The sequence below is a fragment of the Chiloscyllium plagiosum genome, unplaced genomic scaffold, assembly GCF_037043375.1.
Source record: "Chiloscyllium plagiosum isolate Xiang-an unplaced genomic scaffold, Cpla_swu_hap1 HiC_scaffold_1, whole genome shotgun sequence".
In the NCBI taxonomy this organism is placed as follows: Eukaryota; Metazoa; Chordata; class Chondrichthyes; order Orectolobiformes; family Hemiscylliidae; genus Chiloscyllium; species Chiloscyllium plagiosum.
Genome location: NW_028270139.1, coordinates 76427742 through 76443879, shown reverse-complemented (window position 1 = coordinate 76443879; position 16138 = coordinate 76427742). Strand labels below are relative to the sequence as shown.

Below are 16138 nucleotides of genomic sequence, written 5' to 3'. Positions count from 1 at the left end.
TGTTTTCTAATGAGCCAAAAATCTTTGATATCTGATATATTTCCCAATGGGATTAGAATGTACTGTGCTTGGAGTCAATATCACAATCTGTTGGATAAAAACAAATAGATTTTAGAATCCTAACATATTAAACAGTACAATATAATTCTGCTGTTTCTCAGAGGTACCATAAATGCTTTATCACAAACTAATTGCATTTTATTGCCAGATCAAGTTTCCTTGACAATGAGAAACATGGGACATAAGAGGACAACTTGGCCATAAGATCATGGTTGACCTGGTCATGGTCTGAAACCCATTTTCCTGTTTGCATCCCAAAACTCTAGATCCCCTTGACTATCAAAAGTATACCTAGATCTGCTTTGAATAAATTCAATGACTGAATCGCTTCTATTTTCTGTAGAAGAGAATTCTGTAGATGATGAAGCCACTGAGAGAAAATAATGTCTTTAATCTCTCTGTCTTTCAAAAAGGAAGACTTAAATATCTCTTAGTTTTAGTTCTAGTTTTGCCCACAAGAGGAAACATCCTCCTAGTATCCACGCTAGAAATTCTTAGTTCAGACAAGCTTTCACAAGAGCCATTTATCTTAAGGAATCATGACCTATTTTCAACACATGGATCTCCTTCCCCAAGGGATGCAAAATGGACTGCCAATTGGAATATCACTGATTTTGTGTCATTGCCAAAGAACAATTTTAGTCCCGTTACTCCACTTGCTCACTAAATGATTTGGAACCAGAATCTTCGGCTGGTATCTGAACCATAACCCTGATTGTTCTAAATAATTTTTGAGGGAATTTTTGGAAAATAGTTTTCTTCTGTGACTTCTCTGACATGCTTGGACCCAGGATCATAGACCCAGGGTGAAGGGATAACCTTCTAAATATGAGATGTGGAGGAATTTCTTCAGCCAGAGGGTGGTGAATCTATGAAACTCATTGCCGCAGAGGGTTGTGGAGGCCAAGTCATTGAGTGTGTTTAAGACAAAGATAGATACAAGTCATTCCTCTACAACATGATGGTTGCATTCCTGTGCAACCCTATAATATAAAATAATCACGCTTTATATACAGTGCTTAAAGTGTAATCACATTACAGCTAACACATTTTAAAAGTTCGAGCTTTAGAAACAGTGTCCCTAATTCATCAATCACATTGCAGTGAATTCATGCTAATGAAACACGTGTTATAGTAGAATAACATGTGGGTTCTTTATTAGTAAGGGTATTAAGGGTTATGGGAGAATGCAGGAGAATGGGGTTGAGAAGCATATCAACTATGATCAAATGACAAGCAGACTCATAGGCCTGAATGGTCTAATTCTGCACCTGTTTCTTCTGGTCCTATACTGTTGTCATAGTAGTTAAGAATGTGCAGGTTAGAAACTAAGCCTAGGTATCTAGAGTTCAGTCTTCATGTCAGAATTTTCTGAATGGTCTGTTAGTGTCAGAAACTCTATTGTTCTCAGATGTGCCTACAAAGAAATGAACTGTTGGGATTTGCTGTGGTGAGTACTCTGAACATCAGTATTCCCACTGACTGGCCTTCACTGTGTGTGCAATTAGTAGAAATACATCTGGTTAAACCAGATAGCGCTAGAAATGAGGTTTACTGGGGAGGCTCAGGCTGATACCAACGCTTGAATTGCTGAAGTAAGAATGCAGTTTCAGATTTTAAAGCTGTGTTAGATTTGGAGGCACCTACATTGGACTTTCAACACTTTTTACATGATAGGCATCTTTGATTGCACCCTTACTGAAATAGGCACTCACCATTTACAGTCTAATTAGAAACTCCCACTGACTCTGGAATACTTGTCGGGATCAAAAGCTTATGTTCTTGGAGCCTAAATCCCAAAATAAGGTCTGGGATCAATGACCTTCTGAATTTCAAAAATTGCAACTGTAAGATTATAAGATATAGAAATAGAATTAGACCATTTTGCTTCTCCACAATTCACACATGAATAATATGTTTCTCAACTGTATTCTTTTGCCTTTTGCATGTAATCTTTGATCCCTTTACCAATAAAGAACCTATCTATCTCTGTCTTAAATACACTCAATTGCTTAGCCTCCACAGCCTTTTATGGCAATGAGTTCCACAGAGTTGCCACCCTCTGGCTGAAGAAATTGCTCCTCATCTCAGTTCTAAAGGGTCGTCCATCACTCTGAGGCTGTGCCCTTGAGTGCTAGTCTCTCCTATTAGTGGAAACATCTTCTCCACATCCACTCTCCCAAGACCTCTCAATATTCTGTAAGTTTCAATTAGATCCCCATCCCTCCCCACTCCTTCTGAACTTCATTGAATATAGACCCAGGGCCCTCAACTGCAGTCCTTCATCCCTGGCATCATTTTTGTGAACCTCCTGTGGGCCCACTATAAAACCCATATATCCTTCCTTAGATTACAGGGACCAAAACCTCTCACAATATTCCAAATGCAGGTAACCAGAGCCTTGTACTGCCTCAGCAGTACATCCCTGTTCTTGTATTCTAGCTGTCTTGAAATGAATGTTTGCATTGCATTTGCTTTCTTAACTACCAACTAAGAATCCTGAACTAGGCCTCCCAAGTTTCTCTGTACTTCAGATTTCCAAAGCCTTTTCCCATTTAGAAAATAGTCTACATCTCTACTCTCCCTGCCAAAGTGCATATCCTCACATTTTCCCACATTGTATTCCATCTGTCAGTTCTTTGCCCACTCTCCTAGCTTGCACAAGTTATTCTGCATTGTCCTTGCTTCCTCAACACTATCTTTTCCTCCAGCTATCTTTGTATCATCTGCTAACTTAGCAAGAATGCCCTCAGTTCCTTCATCCAGATTGTTAATGTGTAACACGTATAGTCGTGGTTCCAACATGGATCCCTGAGGCAAACAAAAAATGATGAAAATCACAATGAGTCAGTCAGGATCCGTGGAGAGAGAGCAAGTAAACATTTCAAGTCAAGATGACTCTTCATCTGAGCAGGAACTCTATGGAACTCACTAGTCAGCAGTTACCATCCTGAAAATGTCCCACTCTCTGCCTTCTGCCAGTCAGCTAGTCCTCTATCTGTGCCAATACCTTGCCCATAACACTATGGGCTCCTAGCTTGTTTATCAGCCTCCTCTGCAGCACCTCGTCAAAGGCCTTTTGGAAATTCCATTGTAACTATTGCATCCTATTAATTTGATTTATCCTCTAAAGAGGTTTCATTTAAAAATTGCTATTTTTTCATACTGACTAACATTTTGCAAACAATAACTCACCTTTATTTTACTGATATATAACAATATCTACATTTTGGGATAAGGATGCACGATAAAAATTATGCGAATCTGCAAATTTTCACAGCTTATACAAACAGTTATCTGACTGAAGTACTACAAGGTTAGGTACAGTGCAGCAGATGAAGTAAAAGTAATAAACAAAAATAACAGTTGAGAGTTCGAAGTTCTGTCTTTATATGCTGGGCTCATCAGTGCTCAGGCCTCAACTCCAGTTGGTGCTTGATTTTTCCATTGGGCGAATGCTTGGGGAGGCCTGCAGTTCGGAGCTGGGTATTATTTTTCATTCTTCCATGGGCTTGATGCTGCCCCAAGAAGTCTGAAATGGCAATGACATTTGTGTAAAGTCATACTGCATACCTTTAGACTTGAGCACAGTACAGTAGACAACCACCAGATATATTCCTAAAACTGTTGTGCCTCATGCTTTGAAATTATTCAACAATCATGCCTTTGGATTAGTTTTTCACTTAGATTTTTATTATGTCATAACTTTTTGGAATAGATCTTTAGCTTCATGCCTTTTTGTCTGCTTAGATTTGAAGTTTTGCATCATATACCATTTGAAGTACTCTGCCTGAGCTATACACCAGTGAATTGCAGGAATCGAGGGAAATCCTTCGGGATTTTTCTATTGCCCTTAAGTAAAATGGAATGGGCAAAGCTGCTGAGACAAGTGTGTCTGAATTGTGGCAGGGCTGTGTGGCCTAGTGCATATCAAGGAGTTTTGTGGATGATCATATAGTATAAACAACATCCATTTGTTCAGCTACCTTTGCCCAGGCAAAGTTGATTACATTACAACTTACTTACAAGCCAAAGTAGACTTCCTCAACTGTAATTTTGTATTTGCACTATTTCTAAATGATGCACCTAAAAGGTAAAATATATCTTGTTTATCCACAGTGCTTTAATCCCTAGCAAAAGTAAAGAGTCTGTGTCATCAGATGGCTCCAACCAGACGAGTGGCTACCAGTCAGGTTACCATTCTGACGACACTGACACGGTTCCTTATCCGAATGAAGAAGCAAAAACCAAGGATAATTACTGCACCTTCCCGACTAATTACAACCTTGTCATTCGATACAGCGCTCCGCCTGTTTAAGAATTCACTTCAACACTCAGAGGATGCCAGCTTGTAGCAAATTCACCAAAGCCTTAATTGAATAAAGTTACCACATATTTTATCTAAAATATTGTCAAAATTATGAACTTTGTTCTAAACAATGGAACTGTTATTCAGATTGACACGAGGTATCTTTGTATTTCAGATGAGGGCAGTGGAGTAACTTGTGGTCAATAATACACCTACTGCTAAACTAACTCCACTTTGTTTTGTTCTTGTAAGTACAGCTTTGGCTGTCCAATACATAGACCGTCACACAACACACATGAAATAAACAAGGCTTTCAGAATTGATCTTTGGAAAAAGTGACAAACTTTGACTGTTACATTGATGTCGGTCATCACTTCCCACAAGACATTGCATCAAGTTGTCTATCAAACTTCAAACAATTCGAGGCTGAGGAAAGGCAACAGTTAAATGAAACACTGCACAATTGAAAGTTACTTAGTAACTTAAGACAGGGTTCCTAATAGAAAATGAAACTGTCTGAATGTATAAATCCTATATTGTCATATTTCATCTCTGTTCAATGGATAGCTCTCGAGTTAGACATTTGTATGTGTGCAGAGAGAGTGTGAGAGAGGAAGTAAGATCGGCACCTATTTATAGCACCTGAGTGTTGAATGCATTTTCACAAATAAATGTAATATATTGAACACAGATAATAAGATACAGATAATTGAATGAGTATGCTGTATGCTGTACATGTCCTTACTGCCATATCAAGGAATGTTGGATTGAAGGGGGTAAACAGTAAACCAAGGAAGGTTCATTTGGTGGTACATACACTGTTTCCCGAGTGGCAAACAAAGTAAAATGCTTCCAAAAAAACACATGTAAGCATTGAACTGGAAATGAGAGAAGATTGTGCTTTTATAATATATATATATAGATCAAAATACAGTCCTTTTACTACTTTTGAATGTGAATATTCAGAGTCTTTGTTATGGTTTGCACAATCACCATGGGATAGACCCAAAATGTGATCAGTGTACTATTTCTTAAAGGCAAGATTCTTTATAACAAAATTACTTTATAAGGAGAGAATATTTGAAAGGCTTTTCATTTTAGCTTGTGTTCCCTCTTTAGTTTTCCGAAAGTGAAATGTTTCGAAAGATACAGTATTACAGATGAATAATCATCTGCTCAAGGCAATTTGTACTTTTGTAAAATACATATATTATGTTTTTGCAATTACTTAGATTTGTATCCAGTTTTTCAACAATAAGCTTATAGAAAACCAATGTCTTATAGTAGAATCATTTGGTGATGTTAAAGGGAATTAATTGAAGTTGTAAACTTGCTTGCTGGACTAAACTTTAAATTGAGAGGATCAAGTGGTTCATTTGACCAGTTTTTCTACCTATCTCTTGAATATTGTGATTTTGGACATTGCACATGGAACATACAGACAATACCAAAAGTTTACTTCTCACACTAATTTGCTACTCGATGACCTGAATGCACTGGTATTTTTGCAACCAGTTAATTTTGTATTATGGTTATTCCCATTTCCACAGCAATGTACTATTTTTAAGAACATAAAGGAAAGGAGTAGTCCCTCAATCCTTCTCTGCCATTTGATACAATCATGGCTGAATCTGCCCCATAGTCAGATGATGAAAATTGATTTCAATGCAAGCCAGGTCTTAAGGTGAGAGATTCACCACAGTTGGCTTTCTGCCTGACAGTTAAATTTATTTCCCCAGGCTTCAGTTAGTTCATTTGTTAGTAGCATAATTCTGATCCACAATAACTTGCCCAGGTTTACAACTGAAAATTTGGTGTCCTCAATGTTGTGTAAACTTTTGAGCTAAATACACACTTGTAGCTCAAAAAATGTTTTCTGTTGCCTGTAAATAAAGTATTTTGTCTATATATGTTTTTTTAGACTTCTTAGGAATTGAACAATGTGTAAAAGGTTCACTTCTGCAATTTATTTTTAATAAACATTTTTTATATATTTGAAGATTTTGTGATTACATTCCCAACGTTTTGGCTTTTGGATTATTGTATAGCAGGTTAATCTAGATATTCTCATCGGCACATGATAATTGGATATCCAAAACTGCCAGGCTAAAATGTTCGGAGTCCCTTTCCCTGTCAAGAATATGATGATTTTCGCCAGATTTCCACAAACTTGGGTCGACTTGAGAGTCTTTTTCCTGATTCTGGGATTCTCAGCCTTATTCATGGGTTGTCTGATTTTTGAGAGATTCTTTTAAAGGTACATGTGGTTTGGATCATAGGTCCACACCCAACAATCTCTACATGGTCAGCTGAATCATGAAGAAAGACCTGGCCTATTCCTCCACAAGCTCTATGGAGTAAGGCTAGGTTCTTAAAGGATCATGTTCACTGCACATTGAAGGTATCATATACCATAAGCTGTAGGCTGCATGAGAAACCCTTTGGCAGATAAGTTCAGAAGGTATACCTCAAGTCTGATGGAGCACTGTTTGCACCCCAAACAACCTCTTGGCCACTCATGTCTCCTTGCCAAGGTTTGACACTTCCATGCCCACTCACACAATATACACTGTTCAGTGAATCACATGCAACTAACTCAATAGGATTCATGACTCCTCAGATACTGAAGCAGTCCATGTTCTAATGCAACAAGACCTGGACGATATTCAGACTTGGGCTGAAAAGTGACAAGTAACATTCATGCCACACAAATGCCAGGCAATGACCATTACTAATAAGAGACAATCTAAACACCATAACATAACATTCAATGATATTATCATCACCATCCTGAGGGCTACGACTGGCCAGCAATTCAACAGAACTCCCCATTTAAATACACTGGCTAAAAGGGCAGGTCAGAGGCTGGAAATACTGAGTTATATACCTCCTGACTCTCCAAAGCCTGTCTATCCTCTCCACAGGTCAGGAGTGTGATGGCATACTCCCCAGTTGCCTGGATGGGTGCTGCTTCAATAATACTCAAGAAGCTTGACACCATCCAGGACAAAGCAGCCCGCTTGATTAGCACCAACCAACATCCACTCCCTCCACCACTGTCACTCAGTAGCAGAAGTGTGTACCATCTACAAGTTGCCCTGCAGAAATTCACACCTTCCAAACCTATGACCACTTCCACCTAGAAGGATGAGTGCAGCAATTACATGGGAACGCCACCACCTGCAAGTTCCCCACCAAATCACTCACAGTCCTGACTTGGAAATATTTCACTGTTCCTTCACTGGTACAAGTCAATATCCTGGAATTCCTTGCTGAGCAGCAATGTGGGTCTGCTTACAGCATGTGGACTGCAGGGTTTCCTGAAGACATCTCACCACCATTTTCTCAAGGAATGGGGAATAGGGGCTGACTCAGCCAGAAATGCCGACATCCCACAAATGAATAGAAACAAAATTCCATGTGCTTAATCCTCTTGTTTCTCTATCACAAGTAAATGAAATGTATTTAGTAGTCTTTGCATGCAGAGTTTCAGTGATCCCTCATTCAATAAGACTATCTTTGCTAATGCTGCCAAAGAGTTCAAAACCAGTCTTTTATCCTTTGCTACACCATTCCATCAGACTTCAGTAAGTTTCAAGACCAACAAATGCCTTTACTGAACTCACCAATATAGAAACAGAAATCAATCGGGAACTAGCCTCAAGTAGATGTTATTGAAAACATATTCAGCTCTGAAAGGTCAAGAAAAAGCATTAGCTGGAATCTTGAGTTTAAAAATCGCACTGCCGGCATCAAATCTGTATTATACACTTACTAATGGCTGCAAACATTCAACACGCACTCCCAGTACCTGCACTAATTGGCATTTGGCGTGGCCCACATTTAGAAGTATACGCCGCAACTTGGAGACCATTTTGGTATGGAAAAGACATATAGCACTAAAAATATTGACACTAGGCAACCAAAAATGCCATGTCCTCGACTGAGAATTTGGGATCAATGTAATCTTGGGGAGAAATTGTGGGGGAGAGGGAGTTGGCAGATGGTTGGGAATGAATTTTCAGTGCCTCCTAAAGACAGGAACAAATTCCGAAAGCCCTTGAAAATACCAGAGGAAATATTCACACAACAGACTCAGTGATGGTGAGAATGTGTATAGCATATAAGCAGACAAGGAAAGAGTTAAGTTCTAAGTTTTGCAAAACAAGAGTTTCAGCTGAGCATGACTCAGATCAGATAAGACCTTATAGTTAACAAAGGGGTGCTGGAGGCAAGGGGAATGTGTTAGCAAGGTGGAAGAGCAGTCATTATGGAGAACCATTTAACAAGATCAGGTAGCATTCAGCATGTGAGGTCAGTTTAACAAGGTGAAAGGCATTGATGTGAAGCCAGTTATTCATTGTGTAACAGCAGATGGCTTAATCTTCACTATTGACACTTGCTGATTGTAATGGTTACCCAATCAATATGAATGTTGCCTTATCTGGATGCTCCTCCCCGTGAAATGACTATATAGTTCATTGAGAAACTGCCGTTCCAGAGAAAACCGTGAACTCATGGTTCTGTGCATGTGGGCAATCGTTCTCTCTATCTCCAGGGCCTGGTATAAAGATGAAAGAGGTAAAACTATACTGTGTCTCTGAGCATTTTGCTTCAACTGAGGGGGGAAGCGGGATGACAATGGTTGCCTTAAGTGAGTCCTACACTTGTTTTTCCCACCTCTATTCCTGTTCCCACTGACTCTAAGTGGTCAAGAAAACCATCTCCATATCATTTAAGGACTCATAAAATATTCAATTCATTGTCAAAGAAAGATGTAGCCTTTGCTTGTCAACTGTATTTAAAAGATAAAAAGGTGATTAAACATGAAGAATGACTCCTGTGATTACTTTGGCAATTATTGTACTTTAGCAATAATAATATGATCAGCTGCCAGGTGGAAAAGGACACCTTAGTTAATAAATCATAACAACTAAAAGCATACAGCTATGCAAAATGAATTTCAGTTACAAGTGTATCAACTTTCAAAGATAACAAATTATACACAGAATACATGGCATTCTCATTAAGTCACATACAATAGAATTGTGGATGGCAGATTTATCAATAACAATATCTAACTTTAGAAAGTAATACCATTAATGAAACAGTTAGCTTAGGAAGTATCAGGTTCTGCTTGATAGTTTGACTGTATTAGTTCTATTGCACTATGTTGGCCAAAGAATAATAACATAACTCCAAATGTAGATATTGACAAATGCATGTAGCCTTTCTAAGAGTTTTAGTAAGAATCAAACTGCAACAAAATATGCTATGATCAATTTTTGCAATTTTTCTGAACTTCGTAAAGAATAACCTGATATGTTTCTTATGATTAGCTGTCTTATTTTTGCTAAATTATTTAATTTTGTATCTATTCTTTCTCTCATATTTTTAAAGTGATCAAGAATTTGAATATAATGTCCTAATATTGTTCTGTAATCAGTCTGAAGTGAGTTAAAATGTTCTGACCCCTTAGTATGTGATTTTATTTTTCTGCTGCTGAGAACATTATCTGATCTCTGTCTAATGCTGATATCACTGTGATCAAAAAAATTGTTCTTGCAACTAAGTCTTCCAAGATTTCACAATTGCTTTAGGTATATATTTATTGTTTTCTTAGAATTCTTGTAGCCCTGGTGAGAAAGTGACTGAATGATGCAACATTAGATTTTCAAGGTGAATGCATGAATAAATAATCTGTTTATTTAAAACTACAAAAGCTTGCTGCTGATTATTTCAATTTGTTTTCACACCCAGTCGTCAAGACATACAAACTTCCTCCTTTTCAAATAGGCACACAGTTATGGACAGTAAGGGAAGGGATGTGAAGATAATGGAGAATTAGGCAAGAAGCTGTGTTGGCATGGATTTTTAAAAGTAATTTTAACTTTAAGAGCATCATTGAATATCAGTGTGCACATCTGTAGAAAAAAAAATAGGCCCACCTTTTATTTTCAGGTCTAAATAATTTCTAAATGATTAAAAACTAGTGTGAACGAAGGTCAAATGCAACTATCCATGAACACCTGGAGCACTGGATAGAGGCCAAGTCAGTTGAAGACAAAATAGCTATTTTCCTGCAATCAATCATATTCCCTTTGGGAATTTGAATTTGAATACCCCTCCTCCAGTATTTCTTGCATTCAGTTTTGTTAATGACAGGAAGCGTATTTTAAAGTTTTCTTCATTTATTACTGTGTTAGAATCTGCCTGTGCATTTTTCAGCAGACATGTTCAGCACCTGCAGTCACTAAAGTGAAGCATCTCTGAAGTGGAGACAAGTTGCAGGAAGCCAGGAGGATGACTTCCTGCTTCAGTTTCCATTCCAGACGCAAAGTAGAAAATCAACCAATTTTTATTTTACCATGAGTATGACAGGGATTGTGCGACTGAAATTCTTTTGAGACTTGATACAATCAGGGACCTGCAAATCTGATCCTGCAGACTTTGCAGTGCCTACCTCAGGCAAAATTCCAGGGAAAGCCTTCACCATGTGGCCCACTATTTGGATATCTGTTCTACCATTGGGTTAGGTTTATCAGGCCCATTCACACTGATCTTCGCATGACTCCAAAAGAAAGGGTGTTGAGGAGATCTTGAGTTGGTTTAAAGAATTACATAGCTCCCAATTGTCCACGTGAAGGACAGTGTACCATGGTTCCTTGAACATACTATTCTCCACAGATATACTGGATCTGACTGGGACCAGGTAGTCTGAATTCCCCAGGCTCAGTTCCACATGCTTGGCATAACGTGCCTTGAAAGAGCCAAGTGAAAGTGTCCACTCTCGCATGATAATTGCAAACCCCTGGCAAAAGTCATTTCATTCAAGGGATTCCGAGGAAGGATCACCGGACCCGAAATCTTAACTAATCTTTCTCTCTCCACATCACAGACTTTGTCAGAACTGCTGACTGACCTCTTCCAAAAATTTCTGTTTTTGTTTCAGATCTCCAGTATCCACAGTTCTTTCATTTTAAAAAAAATATATCAATTAATGGGCAACTGGAGAAGTATTTGAAAAAGAATATTCTAAGGGAATATGGAGTAAATGCAGGAATTGAATGTGAAATGTACAAGTTCAGAACAGTACAGGGATATGAATCATAGAACCTTGTTCATTACTGTAATTCTGCATGACTCACTCTTCCTATTATTACTGATGCAAAGTCTTCACCAACTAACCTGTGACTGATGATTACTTATAACTTCTTTTCTGTGAAATAAGTAAATAAATCAACAGGCCAGCTCAGGGTTTCGGTAAGTCATTTCGCTCTTGAACTGCCTCAAGAGACAATCTTGTAAATCCACTTGCTGCTGCTGCTGTGGTTCACTGACTCAGCCTGTTTATTTTAAATCTACTGTCACTTGCATATCAGTTTGGAATGGCTACACCTGAAGACATATGAAGACAGTAGACCTTTACTGTGCTTACTCCCATCATCCCACGGTTACTGTTCACAGATCATAGGAGGAACAATTTTGTTAACAAGAGCAAAGTCTGGGAAACCCTGCATACCATTCTGATCAACCAACAACACGAAGCCAGATACTGGAACCTCAAGCGAATTGGAGCCTGAGGATTCTGCAATAGCAATCAAAGAATTCATGAGAGTTATGTCAACCGTATTCAGTGCCTGTAAACTGGAGGCTCTGCTGAATGGGAATAATCCCCATAGGGAAAACTGAGGCCTTTCTTTAACTACCCATGGGCTGATGTTCCCAGCCCATTGGTGATGAATTAGGAGGGCTGGCAATAATTTAGGGGAAGAGTTGGAGAGGGCAAACAAATGGCTTCCTGTGCAAAGGCATATTGTCCCAATGTTGAGAATCTTAGTGCCAGGGCTGTCCACTGGGTTGTTAGTGTAACTAAGCGAAAGTGGAGGCTGCTACTTACGTTGTCCTGATTGGAATGACCGGCTGCCACATGGACAGAATGCCAGGTAAACCTGTGTGAGTTCCAGAGTTAACCTTCTTCGATGGGCATTGCATGGCCCACAGAAAGGGTACCATTGTGGTAATAACAATCCCCATGACAATGCCAGTGTTGGTGCACCATGAATCCTTGAGCCACTCTCCACCCCTTGCGGATCATCGGATCCTGTCTCATCTTGGTTTCCCCCAAGCAACCTCAATATTCTTCAAGACACTCTTTCCCTGGTATTGCAGTCTCAGAATTGGCCACCACCACTGGTAACATAGGTGATAATGCCAGCTCTCTCTTTGGATCACTGTCCTCAATTGGGTGGTGCTCCTGGCAGTCAACAGTTTGCTAACTGCCAGCAAAATGTAGCCCCAGAATTTCACTGTCCAGAACCCTGATGGTGGGAAATTGATCCCACATTTTCAACTGCTGCGCCTCTTCATATTCCTTGTAGAAACTGAATCAATATTTTATGCCGATCTGAGTTACACAGATGACGGTGAGTCCCTTCTCCTGCAGTAGAAATGTTGTTCCTCTTTACATTAGTATTCTTGCAAATGTCCTGATGAGCGCTAGATGAAAAGTAAAGACAACAAGTGCCTTTTGTCAGCAATACTCAGTCTATTGAATCAGATCACTATCCTTCAACTGTGTGAACAATGTACAATCACTGCTGGTCTGCAGCTCTTTGAATGGATATGTCTTTCCTGTTCGGATTCCTTAGCCATGCCTGTTGCTTTTGGTCCAAGTTTGGCAACTGCCTGATGTGGTGATGCCTATTATAATGTGTGGCTTGATGTGCTAAGAAGGCCTGCATCTGTATATATACATACACATTGACAGTCCCATTGGTGTTAATATGGAGTCAATATCTTTGAAGTTGACGTTTTAGTTTCCTGCCCATTGACAGATCTGACAGACCACATCGGAATGGGGTGGATTGATAATGTATTGTAGAAATCAATCTTTTTCTTCTAAGGTGTCTTGATTGTGTGGGCCCCATACCTCTTTCGATTGTGGGTATCTTGGTGATCCTGTGATGTCTTCAAACCCAGGACTGTCTGCAAATTAGTTCAAGCATTCATTAGCCTGGTCTGTGAGTATCTCCAGTTGCATAAATGGCCATGAAATCCTCAAATCCACATTTCTGAAGAAGGTATGATTTGGCGGTGCTGGTGTTGGACGAGGATGGGCAAAGTCTGAAGTCTCATGACACCAGGTTCTAGTCTAACACGACTATATTATTTGAAATCACAAACTTTCAGAGCACTGCTCCTTTGTCACATGAGGAAGGGTGACTGGAACCAAAACATTAATTCTGATTTCTCAAGGAAGAAAAGCAGACAATGTGGAGAAATTCAGTAGGTCCGAGAGCAACAGAGTTAATGTTTTAACTCAAATATGACTCTTCTGAAGAAGAATTCTGAAGAGTTGCTACTGCTCTTTGATACTGTACTAAAGATTTGTTTTTGCAGCCAAAATGGATGCTTCCTGCTTCCTCGCAGCTAAAATGTAGTAAAACCTTTTGCAGCTAAAAATGGAGGAATGCCACCATTTTCACAACTTCACTGGACGAAAGTGTTTGTGGCCTTACATGTTTGTGGTCTTAAAAATGATTCCTGTTTCCTTTACTGAATGAATCCCACAGCCTATGGTTTTAATAATGATGGTCTCTTTGATGACAGATTGTTTCTGACTGATTCCTGCTGTCTGCAGCTTTAATAATAAACCATTTATTTTATGTTTTCTTCACGAATGGTTCCTGCTGACTGGTTTCAATGAACGCTTCTTAAATTTTATCTCAATTATGGTCCATTTTGCAAAACTTTAACTACTCAGTTAGCCAATCTATATGTGCTTGTAGCCTCCTCAGATTCTCCTAGACATTTACTAGCCAACTTACTTTTGTGACATCAGCAAATTCACCTAGCCATTCCAAAAAGTTTTAAAACGTTGAGGCACCAGTACTGATCCCTGACGCACACCACTCATTATATCTTGCTAAGCAGGTAATGATTCATTTAAGCCTACTTTCTGTTTCCTGTTAACCAGTCAATCTTCTATTCATGCTTGTATGATCTCCCCTTCAACAACCTTTGACATGGCACCTTATTAAATGCCTTCAGGAAATCCAAGAATAGTACATTCACTGCTTCCCTTCTATCCACAGCCCATGTTTCTTTTCGATGAACTCCAATAAATTGATCAAACATGATTTTCCTTTTCAAAAAAACACATTTACTCTCCTGATTACCACAAACTTTTCTAAATGTTCTGCTATAATGTCTTTATGATTTGGAGTTGCTGGTGTTGGGCTGGGTTGGACGTAGTTAAAAATCACAGAACACCAAGTTATAGTCCAACAGATTTATTTGGAAGCACTAGCTTTTGGAGAGCTGCTCCTTCATCAGGTGGTTGTAAAAAAGCGAGTGCTTCCAAATAAACCTGTTGGACTATACCCTGGTATTGTGTAATTTTTAATAATGTCTTTAGTAATGGATTCTAACATTTTCCTTATGGCAGATATTAAACCAACTAGCCTGTTTGAGTCTTGTTCTCTGTTTACCCCCAACTTTTTGAATAAAGGAATTCCAGTTACTATTATTCAATATAATTGAACCTTTCCAAGACCCAAGGAACTTTGGACTTTTCGAAACACTGTATCAGTTATCTCACTGGCTACTTCTTTTAAGAGTCTAAGGTGAAATCTATAAGGACCCAGAAACTTATCTGACCTCATGTCCAACTATTTAGTCAGTACCACTTCCCTGTTGATTCCACTTTTCATGAACTATTCCCTCATATCCATTTTGTGATTACAGCTGTTTCTGAGATGTTGCTTGTATCATCTATACTAAAGCTCAATACAAAATACCTGTTTAGTATTTGCCATCTCCTTATTTTCCATTATTAATTCCCAGACTCTTCTTCTATTAGATAAATGCTAACATTGATAACCATTCTTTTTAAAAATATTTTTTAGATATTATTGCTATCTATTTTTATATTATTAGCTAGATTACTCTCACTTTAACTTTCCCTCTTTAATCTTTTAGCCATTCTCTGTATTTTTTTATCTTCTGTCAAATCTTCTGACCACCTGTCCTCAATTCTATGATTTTTCTTTAAATTTGATATTTTAGTAAACTACACAGATAGTGGGACAGCCTCTAGGATTTGTTATTTCTTATTTGCAGGTGTCTTTTTTTTGTATTCTTAAATATTCCCTTGAGTATCTACCATTGTATCTGTACTGACCTATCCTTCAAACCTAATTTGCCAGATCACTTTAGGTAGTTCTACTTTCCTGTTATCATAATTGTCGAGACTGTGGTGCTGGAAAAGCAGAGCAGGTCAGGCAGCATCAGAGGAGCAGGACAGTCGACGTTTCAGGCATAAGGCCTTCATTAGGCTTGATGAAGTGCCTATGCCTGAAAAGTCGATTCTCCTGCTCCTGGGATGCTGCCTGACCTGCTGTGCTTTTCTAGCACCACACTCTCAACTCTGATCTCCAGCATCTGCAGTCCTCACTTTCTCCCGTCATCATAATTGCCCTGATTTATGTTATAATATTAGTCTTGGACCCACTCTTCACCCTCATACTGAATGTAAAATTTGATCATATTACATTCGCTGCCACCTCAGGGTGCTCAAAAATAAGGTATTAATTATCTTATAGCTTTAATTATCTCAATGGATTGTCCTAAGAATCTATTCAAGATGATTCTATGAACACCTCAGTTGGGTTATCTTTGCCAATCTGATTTTTGCAGTCTATATACAGATTAAACTCCCCCCATGATTATTGCTGTATCTTTCTGCTGTTATTGTGAGCAAAATTA

At 38.7% G+C, this 16138-nt stretch overlaps 1 protein-coding gene across 3 annotated transcripts in view; it reads left to right on the top strand.

The window, feature by feature from the left end:
• The window catches only part of kdr (kinase insert domain receptor (a type III receptor tyrosine kinase)), a 71518-nt gene extending 65150 nt beyond the window's left edge, over nucleotides 1-6368 (top strand). For all 3 annotated transcript variants that reach the window (XM_043690775.2, XM_043690792.2, XM_087988180.1), the window contains one exon: nucleotides 4180-6368. In XM_043690775.2, the coding sequence (XP_043546710.2) occupies nucleotides 4180-4378 (199 nt within the window). In that variant the 3' untranslated portion in view covers nucleotides 4379-6368. The remainder of the gene's footprint in view (nucleotides 1-4179) is intronic.
• Nucleotides 6369-16138: the final 9770 nt, after the last annotated feature.